Genomic DNA, 17,954 nt, shown 5'->3' with positions numbered 1-17,954 from the left:
GTTAGCATACAAACTTTTGTTCAGGACCCGACTGTATTTGATTACCTCATAATATTCAAAGATTGATTTCTTATTACTCACAGTTATACTTGTTTCAGTTATTGTTCAATTAAATATTATATTAATGACATTTTAACGTTATATTCATTTTGTATAATTTATAGTCAAAACCCACTTGCGCCCCACACTATATGCGACATTCGCGTCATTGATGAAATGTATTGGACCATACGTTACGCACACAAACATGCACTGAATAATGTAAAAAAGAAAATATTTCTAAATTAATAATCTTATGATTTAAACCCGGTAATTTTAGGTTTTTAAAGAATGTTCTTTCATTAAATGTCCCAATGAGCACTTACTTTATGATAGTTATGTGGAATATGAATTCGTTGTAATTATATACGGTCGGGTTATAGCGTAATACAAATTCAACATATACAAATATTTTATTGGCACAAACACAATTACAATAATAAATTTGCAAAGGCCCAGCATATGCATAAACAGAAGCATACTGTGGAATCATTAAAATTCGTGGGGGCCAATTTCCGTGGATTGCTTACATTTTACAGGTTCGTGGGGACATTATATCGTGTATTTTCATATACCTACAAAAGGAAATATGACTATTACCCTAATTTATTAATTCGTGGGGGATGTTTATTCGTGGATGTGAGGTACCCACGAATTCCACGAAAATTGAGCCACCACGAAATCTAATGATTCCACAGTATTGTTTTCATTACATATCAGTATGAAATATATACAACATGTATAATTTTATTTCACATTCAAATGAGAGGAACATAGTTTTGACATTTGAGCTAGTGCACCGTTTCTGTATGATGTACATTTATTGATAAATGAGAGAGTTATTTTCAACACTTTTGAAGATTTACTATTAAAACAGAGCTTGACCTTAATGATTCTAGCATTAAAACGTGTATATAGATTTCTTTCAAAAACTGCCCTCAAATGAATATATTTAGAACAGCAGAGCTGAATAGAAAATACATGTTAATGCACTGGATCCTTGGGATTCACTACATGCATGACCGAGTTTTACAGTAATGAAAATCTGTGTAAAATTCATGTGCAATTTTATTGAAAACGTTCACATGAAATTCACTGAAAACAATTACGTGTCGAAAGCATTTGACTTAAAATAATGTACCGCACATTCGTTTGTTTTCTCAGTTATCTATTTTTTGCTATTTTTGGGCTTTATTTTATATCGATAAAATCGTATCGATTAGTGGGTGCCATTATTAAATTTCTAAATTGCAAAATAATATGTAATAACTTAAATTGCGCAAAAAATTAACTTAACAAAACAAAACAAAACAACCCCCCCCCCAAAAAAAAACCCACAAAAAAAAAAACCCGCAGCAATTAAACTCCATTTTTGCAAACGTTGAACCATTCGCGGTTAAAATGGATAGACAGTAACTGTACATGTATATTAAATTATTTGTATATTATGGTGATTTTCGATACCCCAGTGTTAAAACTTTATTCATATTAACAATGCATCAGACAATACTGTAAACTATTAGAGAGCTCTATTATCAATATTTAACCGATAGAAAAAAAGTATGGCATTTTAGCTTTATGATCCTCTTCGTGTAAATTCCGGTTCAACTGAAGTTAAAAATAAAATCCCCTAAAATTTGATAGCAAAAATATCGAGTTTACCTATATTCAATTTGACATCATTTTAAATAGGAAGTCAAGAGCTTGTTTTTTTCTGTTTTGGGGGAAACTGTAGGCATTCTAGATATATTCTATTAGTAAAAAATGGACAGAACTCCGAAATTTGTTCCTCAATTCCTTCATATTTCATTGAAAACGACAGTTTAAAACATGATTTTTCATTGTGTTCACCAAAAATTTTAGCCCCGGTACACCCTATGAAACAAATATATTGTTATGAAGCATCATTAAACCTGTAGGCACCTTTCATTTACTAGATCTTGACCTGAAACGATTCCATTGTTTCATCCGATTTCATATTGTTTAATGTTTATAGAAGAAAATTTAAGCTCCGGTACACCCTATCGAACAAAGCTTTTGTTATGAAGCATCATGCATTGAAAGAATAAATATCTTAAATTTTATGAACCTGTAGGCACCTTTCATTTACTAGATCTTGACCTTGATGTAAAAAAAAAAAATCTTGATGGTGCTTGGAGATCGAACACCAATGAAGATTGAAGTTCTGCATAAAAGACGTCTTTCATGTACTAGTATACTGATATAGCTCTTTATTCTTCCATCTTCCATAAAGAGCTATCATTATATACTTGTACACGAAAGACGTTTTTATGCAGAACTTTAAAGATCAAGATCTAAAATTGGACGCTGGGGTATCAAGATAAAACAAGAGTATTCAATAAAAGCTCAAATAAGTAAAACGATTTTCTGTGAATGGTGTATTTCATTATGTATTTAATTAATGACTTTTGTTTCTATTGTGGTCATTTTTAATTCCTTCATATAATTATATTCGTTCTCAGGTTAGATTTGATGCAAATGTTTAAGAATGTGGTGAGTTGATAATGACCTCTATATGTATATATAAGGAATAAGGAATCATTCTTTGAGTATTATGAGGTGATACTTTTGGTCGGGGCGTGATCAAATCCAATAAAGCCCGAAGGGCTTTATGATAGATTTGATCACGCCCAGACCGAAATTATCACCTCATAATATTCAAAGAATGATTCCTTATTACTTATATTTATATAATTTTTAGCCATCGTACGATTAAATACTTAAATAAAAATAAACAAACCCCGCTGGCGCCTCATTTTGGCGTCATTTGTATTATGGTTATATAGTACAAAATCGATACGTAGTGTTATCACAGGCAAAGATACTGGAAAATGTAAATATATCTAAATAAATACAGAAATCAGGACATTTTTTAGTAGCAAGCTTTTTTTTTAAGTCCGTCGAATGCTGAAAGTTTTTGTATCTAGAATTTTCAGGTCACATATTCTTTGTTATTATTATTATTTATCAATAATGATAAAAGCTCCGAGAATAATCACAAATGCATTTTAAGGTACCGTCCTCATCTATTAAGGGAAATAACTCTCGTTGAAATAGAATGACCAGTTATGCTTGTTACATTTTTTTTTGGGGGGGGGGGGGGCAAAAACTTACATATGAGAGTACACATAAAGGTTTTATTTGCCTAACAATTCAACAATATGAAATGAAATAAATCAATCACAAAAATTATAGTTTTCACATTTATTCCTGCATTTCAACCATTTGATGATATAATTAATATCAAAACATATTACTAATTAAGTACGTGCACAAGTATAATTTCTCTAGCTCTCAAAGATCTATGAAAATGTAAAATTTATATACGACAATGTACATTGTACACGTTCTTAAGTAAATACAAAAAAGTAAAATTGGACTGAAGGTTTTTTTCCCCTGCTACACAAAATCATTGACAGCTGAACATTTTTGAACCAACACAGTTATGAATGAACCAAATTTAACCAAAATAAAAACCACCTACATCGTCAGTTTTTGATTTGTGAACAAGTTCAGCATAGTGTCCTGCAAAGCAAAATTTAAAAGTAAGCAAATTATATAACTTGTCAGTTTTGTCATTGATTGATAATCGCAAGTTACCAAAAAAGAGTTATTTCTATTGCTATAGGTATATCAAGCCTACATTGTCTTTAACTTGGAAATCATTTGGCCAAATATTTTTTCATGAGAATGCTTACTTAATCCAGCCAAGTATTTGACTTTTTTAAAATTCAATACGGATATCAAAATTCAAATCAGATTCTGTAAAGACATCATGGAAAATTATAGTATGAAAATACCTTATACATATATAATTATATACTAGTAATTGTGAACTTCAGGATTTATTTTTCATCATCTTTAGTGTTTAGAACAGTCACATATTACATACTCTTATTAACTTGAAAGATTATAATTTTTAAATCATAAAAATATGATTTTCAAAAGTCTGAAAGTTTAAACTATCCACACAATTTGGCCCCAGCAAATTTGAATGATTCCAGCTACAAGTAAGAATTACCTGAATAAGTACACTGCAAATACAAAATGCCATTGATTTGTAAAGGACGCCAAACCAAATGAGGTAAAATTTCATAGTAAAACATTATATACACTGTATATACCAATTGAAATAAGCAAGAATACCAACTAAAGACAGAAATCATACCAAAACTATTCAAATACACTGTATTGTCATTTATTTATAAAAGCTGTATACAATCATTCTTTTTTTTCATGAATGTTTAAGGAGATACAGAACATTTGTTAATTAAATCAACATTTAGAAATTCGTACAAAGGCATGTGAAGTGGATTTCAATTCTATTTCATAACTGCCATTCAAGAACAATTTTTTTTTTACATTCCTACATCACTGTCTTTTTTTGTTTTTGTTTGAAATTTAACATTTAATAACTTTCCTATTTCATGTGTTCCTCTTTTAGAAATTAAATCCCTAAACAAACAGAGACATTTTCACATACTGAAAATTAATTAAGAAGAAAAAGAAAGAAAAAAGCAAAAAAAAATATATCCTAAGAAACTGCTCTTGGAGCATAATCATACAAATTACGATCGTCAACTAATGAACACTGTTTAAATGTTTTGAAAGGATTACAATTTGTAAGTGTAATATGATTATCTAATATGTGTGCAAGTGAGACATGAAGTCAAGTTGAACATTTTAATACTGTATACCAACTTTTATCCACATGCCAGAAATTTTGCAAGGTTTCACAAGAGCCTCAACATCACAAATTTTTCTCGACGTGAACTAGACCTTAAATTTCTCTACTGATCTTATTTTTTCCAGATAATCTACATCTTCATCCCGAAAAATTAGTCGCTGCGAACTAGTTTATATTTCAATTAATAAATAGCAAAATTAAGTCATCGAGAATAAAAGATGGTATACAATTTTGTTAAATCTACCAGTAATGTACACGCATGACAAATATCTTGTATATAATATATTTTATAAATATACATGTATTTGATGTAAGTTTACTTTCATCGTAGAATGTTTAAGGTATAGAGTTTAAATGCAATGGATGTGGAGGGATGCTGATTTCGATCATTACAATAAAGTCTACTTACTGTAGATTCCTTATTGAACGTGAGTACTTAATTCCGCGATTCAGACATTTTCCATCAAATCGCGACAACATTAAATCTCGAATGCCGAATTTTTATCATAGTTTCATGTAGTTTACATATATTCAAAAAATAAAAATGAGATTTAAAATTTGTGAGATCTGATTATTGCGATTTTACCCAGATATTAATTCCTTGCATTTAAATAAAATTAAAATTAAAATCAACTCCAGTCTGATTTAAATAAAACCTTCCACTAGCAGAAGGTGTGATTTTAATCAGACTGACTTCAACTCTATTCAAGTATTGACAAATGCAATGAGCAACAAGCTAAATCTGACAGAATATGTCAACATTGATAGCTATTGTGAATGATAATAATAAATCAACGCCAGTTGTGTAATTATGAACAATGTAAAGTGAAAGCTGTCTGACGTTGTATCTGTAAAAATCTGACATCTTATTTCTATAAGATAAAAATTTCAAAAAGAAATGCAAGTTCTAATTCTGACTTACATGTAATAATGATACCATGTAATTGAACAGTCAGAAAATCTTTAATTCACGTAGCAATCCATGTACATGAATATGAAAAAAAAAAGCAAAATTAAAACTTACTGTTTAAACTAAATCAGTATAAGCAAAACCTGCAACGTTTATTAGTATCAAAATACTCAAAAAAATCCCAAATATAAATTTTTCCAAATTGTCAAAAAAAAAAAAAAAATATAAAGATTCATCAATAATTGAAAGAAAAAAATAAAAAAATCTACAACAGGTATATGGGTACATATATGCCAGTATGTACAATATAACTATGTGTGTATACAAGATTTTTTTCTCTCGATAAAGATTGAGATTTTATCTCAGTTAACCTTCACCGACACTCTAACATACAAGATATCTACAATCTGACATTTTTTTTAAATCTATGAAACGAATGGCAACAAAAAATATATATTGACTAAACTGGAGAACTCTTCTCATTATAAGTCTGCTGCAACAAAATTCAACATGGCTGACGGAACGTCTTTCAACTTCACAAGTTTTTATCATTAAATTCAGAGAAATTGTCTCATCACAATCGCTCACTCGAGTCTTCTTGAAGCCAGTGGTCTCCCTTTGCCTGAAGGATGACGGAGTGCGTTGGTTGCCATGGCTACCGTTTCCGTCGACAGACGCGTTTGTGCTCCTTGTGCCAGTGTTCCTGCTGACATTTGACTGAACAGTACGAGGTGTTCCAACAGCAATGGTACATGGCTTCTTCCTCACAGTTATAGCACTGAAATTGTCACGAAAAAAATAATTTTAAAAAATTGCATACAAAACAACTAACTTACCCATTATTTTTTGTTGGTCACTGATATTGCACTTTGTGTTAACATGTTTGTATAACTTACCCATTGTTTTTTCTTGGTTGCTGATATTGCATCTTTGTGTTTAGCTGCCAGTTTCTTCATCTCCTCCATGTATTCTTTCTTGCACTTCTCCTCCGTGGTTTGCTTGGTGCGTTCGATTTCGCGGTTCATGTTGGCCATCGCCCGCGACACTGCTTGCTGCTTGTCCTCTTCAAAGTCTTTTTGAAGCTAATGGAAGAAACAGAAATTTATGATACTTTCTTCATTTGCCTAAACATTCTTGGGCAACTCTGAACTTCAGATAAAAATGCTTAAACTTTTCTATTTTTTTTTTTTTTTTTTTTTTTTTTTTTTTTAGATATTTGTACCCGATATATTTTAATTTTTGTTTAAATCTTTAATCAATGAAAAAAATTATCCAAATCAACTTCCAGATATAAATATATGCACTAATACAATGAAGAAATGAACTTTCAAACCTGAACTAAGCTTTTCACATTTTCAAATTACAACTTCAAACCTCTTGAAACAAATACAAGCACACTAGGGATTTGTTCAGCAGAGCACTCACAAGCACTTGCCAAAATTGCCAGAAATCAGTTTATCTAACTTAAACAAGTAAACTTATACATCCATTTACTACTTGTTTTGCATAGCTAGAGATGCATGCAAGTTCTGTACTGTACATGTTAAAATTTCTATGATGATTTTCTCTTCTTTACTGTTATGTATACTCACCCTATCTGAGAGTTCCTCCAGGGCTTTCTCTTTATCGTCCTGATGGTTCTTCTCCATTTTAGCCTTCAAGTCACTTATCACCTTCTCGTACTTCTCATCACAATTACAGGACATTTCTGATGATTTCCCCTCTGTGGCCCCATTGTTGGGGGTCAGTACAGGGGCCTCATCTTCACCACTTTTAGCATCAGAAGCATCTGGACTGCACTGGATTGGTTGGGCTGGATCCAGTTTGGCACTGGTTGAATCTGGTTTTGGTTCTTGGTCTGTCTGTATACTCTGACTCTTGGTTAGCTGATAAAACATTGAATCTTTTAACTTTAAATCTCAGATTTTACGTAAGTGTATGTAAATATATACCAAGTTCTTGAAGATAAGTTAATGAAGCTGTTTGATCATGTGATCATGTTTGAACCTTGATAAGTCCATTGAGTCTCTTCTTAGATTCGATCATGTATACATGTATATTATCTGTATTTTTTATTTCATTTCTTATCTATCAATCCCTTTCAAATGCCTAACATAGAGAAAAAATATTTTCTCATCATTGACAACAATGTCATGAAAACATTTAAAAATCACATAGACATATCACAGTATTCAAGAACTAAGTGTTTGATATGCTGAATTTCAACTGTGTCACAAATACCCCCCTTTTTTCACAGACACTGACCTTTGTGATGGTCTGACTGGAAGCATTCAACATGGTGACCTTTGGAATTTTGTCCTCACTGGAGGTCACAAGGTTATTGTCTTCTGGGGTTGGAGCCTGAAAAATGAAGAATTTATTATAAATTACAGTCTTGCAGGAGCACACCATTAAATAAACATATTTTTTCATGAGACGGGAAGACTGCCACCTCCCCCCAGTAAAAAACTGCTGGCGCACACCTGGTAAAAACTAGTATACATGTTCATGAACTAAACAAACTACTTCTTGATTATTGGCCTCACTATTCACCACAACAGGAAAAAATATCATTTGTATGACCTTGACCTGTAATGGATGACGTTGGATCAAGGTCATAATGACACCCCAATAGGCCATGAACAACCACGTTGAGAAGTGTACGTTTCTGATATTTTCTGCATTAGAAAGTTATTAAATTGACACATAAGTGGGGCAGTCAGACATGATAATACCTCATTTATACCGCCTCCCCCTTCCCGGAAACATTTTTTGGCTGTGGGTACAACTAACAGTCAACCACACTGACCTTCAGACAGATGCGTTTCTTCATTGGACTGACGCTGGTTGAGCTGACCTCCAGTGGACTGCTATCCTCTCCCTCCTCATCCTCCTCCAATCCCCCCATCTCCATCTTTTCTGGCCCCTGGTCACTGTCCGCTGGACTCTCGTCCGAGTCGGAGTTGTCGTCCGTGTAGTGTTTTTCTGCCAGGAGTCTCTGATGTTTGGCCAGCTCCTCACATGCTTTTACAAATCCTTTGCAAATACAAATAATTTGATTTCGTTTTCAATATATCATTTTTTAAATGAAAATGAAGATTAAACACATGCCTATGAGTTAGGAGAGAGAGAGAGAGAGAGAGAGAGAGAGAGAGAGAGAGAGAGAGAGAGAGAGAGAGAGAGAGAGAGAGAATATGTTCTGTGGTAGATAGATAAAAAAAGAAGAGAGTACAAAATGTAGGAGAGAGAGAGAGAGAGAGAGAGAGAGAGAGAGAGAGAGAGAGAGGGGTCTACCTGCTGATCTTTTCACTGTTAGGGTTTTGATGTTAGTTTCAATAGGTTTAATCATGTCCTTAGGTATAAGAGCTCTATAAAGAAAGTGTATAATTCATCTTACTAGTGCTCATATTTGCTTTATATGGCTAGCAAAGGACAGACAGCCAAAATCTTCATGTACAGTGTAATTCATATTCTTTACCATAATGATCAGTTCAATATCATTATAATAATGATAAAAGGCATATTTTTTATTGTACATGTGTATTAAATTGAATGCACTTAAATTTGAATTTACATTGTTTTAAGTACCAGTAGACAAAGATACGTCAGTCTAATATTTTTAAGGAATTAACAAGTGGGATAAAGGCAGAAAAACATTTTACTGCAAATATAGGTTTTTTTCAAATCAAATTAATTTAAGGAATTAACATGAAATTAAGGCAGAATAAATGTTCTACTAAAAACACATGCATTAACAAATCATAAAACCGATTTCATACCTTTGATGAGGTGCACCAAAAAATCGGCAGTCATATTTATCTGCCACGTAACGTATCACTTTGGCCGGCCAATGGCAGTAGCCCTTTAATTTTGCGTAGACTAGTTCATGTGGAGGATTCTGTAAAAGCATGAACCCAAAAAAATATAACTAGAATTTACAAAATCTTTGCAATTATTATAATTATCATAAATGACATACTATATACAGGATTATTTTCGCCCGATTATAATTTCGCCCTTCTTCACTTGCAAACGGTTTCGCCCGCTGACATTGAGGGTAAAAGGGGCGAATATTTTTCAGTATACAGTATTATGTTACGTTATATTTCAATTAAGAAGTGATTGACTGATTTCTGGTGACTCACTGTGGTGACGATATCAATATTGAAAGGTCTGATTTGCGGACAGAAATATTTGCAACAAAAAGATTATAACACATCTTGCAAAAGTTTCTCTATAAGGTTTTGAAAGTTTGTTTACAGCATCTCCCTTTTTACATTTATTGTCAATTATACATGTACTAGCTGTCCACTGACCACACAATATTTTATGTTATGTGAAATTTACACGATGATACTTACACAGGGCTGACAAAACCAATCCTTGGGTTTGGCATTGGACATGTAGTAACAATTCTTGCATTGCCTCATTTCTTCTATCTGAAAGTGGAAGAATTAGATATGTTACACATAGCAAATATTTTTGTAGTTTTGCAAAAGTCTCTTTGTACACATGTGAAATGCATTTTAACAGGCATAGGCTGCAAAGTTGCAAATCAGCTAGGTTTGAAACATTCTCTATTGCATTCTATGACCTAGCTAGTACAAAAGTCAAACTGCTTGACTGAGCACTTGTGAGAGTTCATGTATAGGTTGACTGGACAGTGGTGAAATCATATTGAGTTTATCAATAAAATATTCTGAATCAAGAGCAAACTTGAGTGAAGAATCCAAAAGCTTCGAGAAATTGTTTTGCATGTACAGTACAATATAAGTGTCTTTCGCTCTTACTTATCCTCTGCTACCATGCCAATGCATTGAGTATTTACATTAATCCTGTTTGATTTAAGTGTTGAATTGCAAAATTGCACATTTAAATTTTGAACTTCATCTCCTCAATAATAATAGATATCTTGAAAAATAATTCACTAACTTTATATTGAAATGCTAATGAAGTATGCAGAGATAGACAACTTCCTTGGAACTCTGCTCCAAACAATAGAATAAATACCATATAAAACAGATCTAGAATCAAAGAGTTACTGTGGAATAATTTAAATTCGTAAGGGCCAATTTTTTTGGATTGCTTAAATTTTACATGTTCGTGGGGACGTAATTTTGTGTATTCTCTGATTCCAATATAAGAAATTATGACTTTTTAACCTTAATTGATTAATTCATGGAGGATGTTAATTCATGGATGAGAGGAACCCACAAATTCTCGAAAGTTGAGCCACCACGAAATCTAATGATTCCTCAGTATCTACACATTGGGCTTACATTATGACTATCAGTAACTTACATCATATTTACAGTCTGTGACCAGTATTTGGGCCAAATCCACCATTCCTTTCTTTTCCTCTGAAAATGAAAATTTAGACATCAGTAAAATATCTCTTAATTTTATTCAAATACACGGCCAGCCGTGTATCATATGAATTTCATATAGGTCTTTTTTGTATGAATTCCACATTATAAACATCAATTGAAAATCAAATAATATACAATTATTTAATGCTTTAGCAGTCAATAGACCAGAATATTTTTCCCGAGGTGCAGGGAACAGCTCAGTATGATCTATTGCCCGAGGCCAACGGCCGAGGGCAATAGATCATACTGAGCTGTTCCCTGCACCAAGGGAAAAATTCTGGTCTATTGACTGTTCAAGCGTTAAATAATTGTTTTATTACCTAATTCCTTTTTTATTTTTCGGGGCTTGCAATTTGCATATTGCAGATGATTTTCGTGCCATTATGCAATATACTAAGATTTTTTTTTTTCATCTTTTACATGCACAAAACCTGTTGCATGCATTACAACATCTCAATTTAATAGTTTACACAAAGAAGGGGGAATCTTCAACCTATTAGATTTTAAATACATGTAGTCTTTTACCTTATATCAGGCTTTAAAACTATTGCTTATTTGATACTCCATTTTGATAACATTGAATTTGGTTTCACCAAGTACTAAAAACAGCGTCTATGTAAAGGAATATACATTCCATGAGAACTATCGAAAGGATGTAACATTAACATACCAGCGTTCTGAAATACGTTGCCGGTCCAATAGATCGCAGTCTATTGACCGGCGGTCAATAGATCGCAGTCTATTGACCGGCGCTCCAATAGATCGAAGACTATTGACCGGCGGTCTAATAGATCGCAGTCTATTGACCGGCAGTTCAAAATAGACGCAAATATTTAATATGTAATAAAACAACAAAATCCCTTTGATTAGGTAATAAAGAGTTTTATGTGCTAGGTACTCTATGTTTTGCAAATTAATATGTATATTACCATACATGCATTAATAAAAAGAAACTCTTTTCAGGTGAAATTCATAAAAAAATTTTACAAGACATTTCTGTGTGAGCTATTTTCACATTGCCAAGATTATATTCTGAGCATTTTTTTTTTCATAACAAATAAATTGCATGTAAATAAGGCATATTTGGTTGGGCAGTGTAATAAAGTATATTACTGTAGTTTAACAAATTCAAAACTGGACAAATTCCAATGTCTCAAATTATCTTTCTTTTAAGGTCAGACGACACGTTCCTCAATTTTATATAACTTTTTCCAGGAATTTGTTAATGGTTTACTACTACTTTGATAACCTTTCTTGCAAAAAATTAGGATACCTTACCAGGCATTTCTGCAAAATACTAGAGAATGCAACTTCCTATATAATCTTCTTGAAAATACACTTGAATTGCTGATATAAAAACAAATAAATATACAGCACAGCGAAATTCACTATATTGGAACAATATCTCGGCCGGGGCCGGGTTTGAACTCACGGCCTCTAGAACCTACGCTCTTGGCAGTGGGCGGCATTGGCTCTAACCACTCGGCCATATAGTCATATGTCCATTAATAAGTAAATTTTAATCATTTTGAAAATAATTATAAAGATTATAATTTTTATTGGAACTCTTGTTTGCGAGGAGACCAAAAAAAGATGCTCGAAGAACGTGTCGTCTGACCTTAAAATAACTGTGTCTGGGCAAATTCAAGATAGGGAGAAACTTTTCTCATGATAAAAGGGCGAAAATTACACGGAGTAAAAATAATCCTGTATACAGTATACCTTTCTGACCAAAACTTCATTTCTACCTTTAAACTCAAGAAAAAGAACAAAAAACATTCAAAAATTGTCTGTGAAAGCCTAACAAATCTCCAGTGTGAGTTTATAACCTCCGTGTATGAGGTACCCATTGTGTTTACCTTTTATCTCAAGATACAGAACAAGAAACATTCATAAAACATCAACGAAAGCCTAACAAATCTCCAGTGTGAGTTTATAACCTCCGTGTATGAGGTACCCATTGTGTTTACCTTTTATCTCAAGATACAGAACAAGAAACATTCATAAAACATCAACGAAAGCCTTAGAAATCTTCTCCTTCGCGAGTTCATTACCTCCATATATAAGGTACACATTGTGATAGATCAGCTGAATGTCGGCCATGAACTCCTCCAGCGTCTTGTATTTATGGTGGTCCACCCTCATCTCAATGTGGTTCAGATCCATCGTCTTGTACACAAAGAACTTCTCAAACTTCTTCTCTTCCTCCCTGTGTCCGATCTTGTGTAGCTCTTTGGTCTAATTGCATTAAATAAAATGTATATATTAAAAGTTACTATATTCTGCTAGTAGTATTTTTATATACGGCAAATGCCAAAACTAAAGGGCAACAACTCTGTCAAAAGCATTTACAAGTTAGGCAGTACATTCAATTTAATTATGATTGACTGGTCATTAATTTTTAATCACATTTTGTGGCCTTATTTCTTAATAATGTTAAATAAATTCAGAATAAGCGGTATTTAAATTTGTTAAAACTTCATTTTTTTCAATCCCTTTTCTTTGATCAAAATATTTTTCAACCTCAATTCATATGCATGTAATTTGGTATAACTTTCTCTTTTACTCTGTAATTTGGTGTAACTTACTTTCTCTTTCATTCTTTGTATTGTGTAACCTAACAATGTATTCAGCATTCTTCTCTTGATTTTCTTCTTTTTTCTGGATGCCTGGTTTGAAAATTATATCAAATTGCATGAATAATTTAAAACATGAAATTCCCTAACCACTATTCGAATAACAGAGAGGTGGCATATATATAGGAATTCTCCAACTACTGTAAACCAATTTTCATATGCAAAAACTTATTTTGGCTACAAATTTTTATGAACAAGATGTGGCTTATCTGGAAAAATACCAGAGATATTTGAAGACTGGCTTGCAATAGAAAATATTCCTGAAGAAGAGGCTCTTGCCAAAATTTCTCGCATGCAAATAAAAATTGGTTTACAATATATACTGTGGTTTCATTAATATTCAAGGGCATCAATTTTCGTGGATAAAGTGAAAATCACAGTTTCAAGGATACGTAAATTCGAGGCCAATGACCCTATCAATACAAAATCTTAATAGAAATTGTACTTCAATGAACAATTAATTTCGTGGATCAACTTAACAACAAAATCCATGAAAATTGGTATTCAACGAATATTGATGAAACCACAGTAAGGTAGGGTAGTGAAGCAATACTTGGTGCTATACAAATACACATGTACATACATTGTACTAGAATACATGTAATGGGAGCAAGAACCCCAGGTTCTCTATTTATTGAGAGCTGGGGTGTAAATTATATTTCATCATCAGCATTATTACTTTACCTTAATTTGTCAAACCTAAACTTAATTATTATGGCATTTTATTTTTAAATTTGTATGTCTGAACATATACTTCATAATAATAAAATTTAAACAGAGAAATTCAGTTCAAATACTTGTTAAAAGTTGATTAAAAATCATCAAGATGCATTTCTTCTACATAGTGTATTGCTATCCAACATATCTTATTACACAATACTCTAATATACAAGTATCTGATTATTCCAATTGTGCAGCGACATCTACTTGTCAGCACCAAAGCCAGATACAAGTACAAACTGCAGCCATTAATTATAAGCCCTGGGGGTGAGGGAATTAGGGCAGGGCTGGGGTTGAGAAAAGTTATGGCTCTTTCCATTCAGCAAGTCTCCAGCCCCTCAGCTATCAAGAGGTTTCTTTGAATTCCAAAGCATATAATTTGACCTCTACAGTGTTTGATGGTGACATCTTGCAGGCATGCACAATTCATTAAAGCTGTGCAGTTCTATAGCAAAAGTTCCGTTTGTCATAACCCACAGATACCTTCTACCAGGCAAGAAATTACAGAAAGCTCTATCTCCTTGGATATGTACATGTTGCTGCATGTTCTGTTTCATTTTGCAATTTCCCCCCCAAAAACATGAAAAGCAGTATTATCGATAATTATCTATTCATGTATAATGGAGTCATCTTCAGAGGCTTTCTATGGATAATCTTAGCTCAATAAGTTAAAAGTTCAGTGTTTGAATTGCTCCTATCCCTTCTAATAAAACATAACTATCATTTTAGCTCTGACCTTCCTCCCTCCCTTAGCCCCAGAAATATATTTTTTTGCTTGAAATGTGTAGTAACTTTTTCTTCATTTGTTCACATTACCAGTAATTCAAATTTAATGTTCCTGACTGACTCTCTCTCTCTCTCTCTCTCTCTCACCAAAAAAAAGAAGTTCTTAATTTTTAAATTAAAAAACCCCAAAAATAAACTTAAAACACTGATAGAAAACCCTTTAAATATAAAAATATTGGCTATACAGAGACTCTAATCCAATTCAATTAATGAAACACTGAACATAAACTTGAAAGACTAATTTTAACAGGTAGAAATAAAACTTAGAAATAAAATAACTAACATTGAGAACTGTAAACAAATCAACAAATAAATACTGGTAGTAAAAGATGGACCTAAATCAACAAAAAAAAGTTACCTCAATGTCCTGTGGGGACAAAACAGGGAAAAAAAGAAAAAGAAAAACATTGTCAGTATTTAGCACATAAATTGTCTATTAAATGCAAGTTAAGAGTATAATAAAATTCATTTTTTCAGTCTTGATGAAAATAACACTGATTAATATGGTCCCAAGTCTTAAAGAAGCTTTGACTTTTGTTGTTTGCACTTAGTACAGAAATGGGAACCCATATTTTCATGAAGACTGATCATTTCAAACAATGTGATAGATCTCAAATCATTAAAATCAAATTCACTGACATGGCATAATTCATTTAAATGTAATGATTTAATATCTGTTGCCTGTTGCAAATAGCCTTCTCATATTAGTTTTGTTGTTGTTGTTTTAGTTAGATTTTAAAGAATTTGCACACAAACAATTTTAAAAGCCTGAAAACCAGTTGGTTAAACTACATGTATGACCATTATACTGGTCTATATACGTACAGATAATTCCCTGGACCTGCTTACCATGGTATCATTAATTATCATGGTAACACTAAAAATTCTTTGTGAATTTTTTAAAATGGTACAAAAATTTTCCTGTATATACATATAAACACATGTATTACGGTGACTGTAAATTCCTTATTCTATGCATTTTGCATTAAATCGCGAGAATATAATATAAAATCGTGAGCTCTAATTTTTTTTGTTTTTAAATTCATATAGCTCAAAATAGTCTGAAAAATAAAAGCAAGATTTGTAAAATCTGCAAGGACTGCTTCTCGCAATTTTACACGAATATTAATTCTTCACATTTAATAAGGAATTTACAGTAATTTAATATGGTTTGAATGTTCACATTGCGTTCTTACCTTGCAGATGCTACAGGTAAATTTGGGTCCAGTCCACTCCTCCAGGGTACAGCTGGGGTGAAACACTCTCCAACAGTCCGAACAGGGGAGGACCTCCCCCGCGGTGTGACACTCAAAGCAGTACCAGTCATGATCCCCTCTCTAGGTCAATGAAAATGAAAGTGGAAAATGAAAGTAAATATATAAATCACTAGTATAATATCTATGATCCCCTCTCTAGGTCTATGAGAACGAAAGTGGAAAATGAAAGTAAATTAAGAACTACAAATCTCTTTATCATAAAGAATAACCATGATCATAAATAATCTACAGATCTCTCAAATAGTGTGGTCTCGAAAGCAGTGTGCCTGTGATAATTCTCACCACTTCTGATTCAATGAACATAAAATGTGAAAGTGAAAATTAAAAATATTATTACTTGTTTATGATATCTATGAGCAGACTTTGGGAAGATTTCAAACTCACAGTTTCTTCCTCATCCTCTGGAATTTTAAAGCCCTCCTGCTCCACCCCAGTCATGCTCCCTTTCTTGCCGACCGCCATGTAAGAGTGGATGATGCTGTCCTTCACCGCGTAATGGAGGTGTTTCTCCACAAACTGATCTGAGAGACCGTACTCTCGGTTCATGTAACGAGAGATTCTGTCCACATTTGGAATCTGTTTCTGATGCCTGCATAAAAGGTGATTTATCTTTAGAAATATCTTAATATTCAGGTATTGTTCAAGGAACTTTAACTGTTTGTTTCAACCTGATTGCCCTATAGGCAAATTTTTAGATATTTAGACAATATTCAGGTTGTTCAAATAAAAAAAATTAAAATCAAAGTCTATGATAAATAAATTTAAAAAGGGATATAAAAGAAAAAATTCTTAATATTAAATTTAATGGAATTTTAAGGTCTACATCCTTATGTATATTTTAGATGCATTGCATAAAATAAAAAGGTCAACTTTGATCTTACCTAATGTATTTGATTGCCTCTATGAGATATTTGGTGTACGCCACAGATGAGTTGCGTCTTTTCACTGGACGCACCATTTTTGGGGTTTACCACTACAAAGAGCAATTACATGTATAATCAATGACCCTTGTTTTCAATCACATGCCACTTTATTCTAACTTTCCTTTTTCATCTAACTGTAAAGGTTCGAATTACACTAGGGTCGAATTGACATGTATACAATTGCAGAAACCCACATCTATTCTTGCGAAGATTAAGAGATATGGAGACCAAATTTACTAAAATATGCCAATGTTTACATGTGTCTTACACACACAGTAAACAGAGTGAGGCATGCATCTTGATTCTCATGCTAGTCTACCGGCTATGATATAGATTAAATGTCTGCATCAAAACATTGTCGATATCAAACTCGATCGTGTCAGTAAGATTCAAAACGACACAGTGAAATCTTTCGTACGATTTTTTGTGAATATTACCTGCTTAAATTGGTTGAAATGCGCTGGTCTTGTCAAAAAATCGGGGAAATATGTGCAAAAGTAAGCTATCGTCAACCATGAAAATGGTGTCGTGTGTAAAACGTCATTCACAAAAAGAGACGCGTCACTGAAACATCGCCTTGGTGGAA

At 32.7% G+C, this 17,954-nt stretch overlaps 1 protein-coding gene across 1 annotated transcript; it reads right to left on the bottom strand.

The window, feature by feature from the left end:
- Positions 1-3,249: 3,249 nt before the first annotated feature.
- On the bottom strand, positions 3,250-17,954 carry LOC105334084 (zinc finger MYND domain-containing protein 11). The gene is made up of 15 exons (XM_011437404.4): positions 17,806-17,954; positions 17,327-17,418; positions 16,830-17,034; positions 16,365-16,505; positions 13,615-13,695; positions 13,081-13,264; positions 10,959-11,017; positions 10,019-10,096; positions 9,437-9,555; positions 8,952-9,025; positions 8,467-8,693; positions 7,923-8,018; positions 7,250-7,543; positions 6,554-6,739; positions 3,250-6,435 (listed from the first exon to the last, which is right to left on the bottom strand). Exons 2-15 carry the CDS (start codon positions 17,401-17,403, stop codon positions 6,313-6,315), a joined length of 1,944 nt encoding a protein of 647 aa, XP_011435706.3. The 5' UTR covers positions 17,404-17,418; positions 17,806-17,954; the 3' UTR covers positions 3,250-6,312.

The sequence above is a fragment of the Magallana gigas genome, chromosome 10 (genome assembly GCF_963853765.1).
Source record: "Magallana gigas chromosome 10, xbMagGiga1.1, whole genome shotgun sequence".
Taxonomy (NCBI): Eukaryota; Metazoa; Mollusca; class Bivalvia; order Ostreida; family Ostreidae; genus Magallana; species Magallana gigas.
The sequence above is the reverse complement of the archived record's forward strand: the minus strand, read 5'-3'. Positions and strand labels throughout refer to the sequence as shown.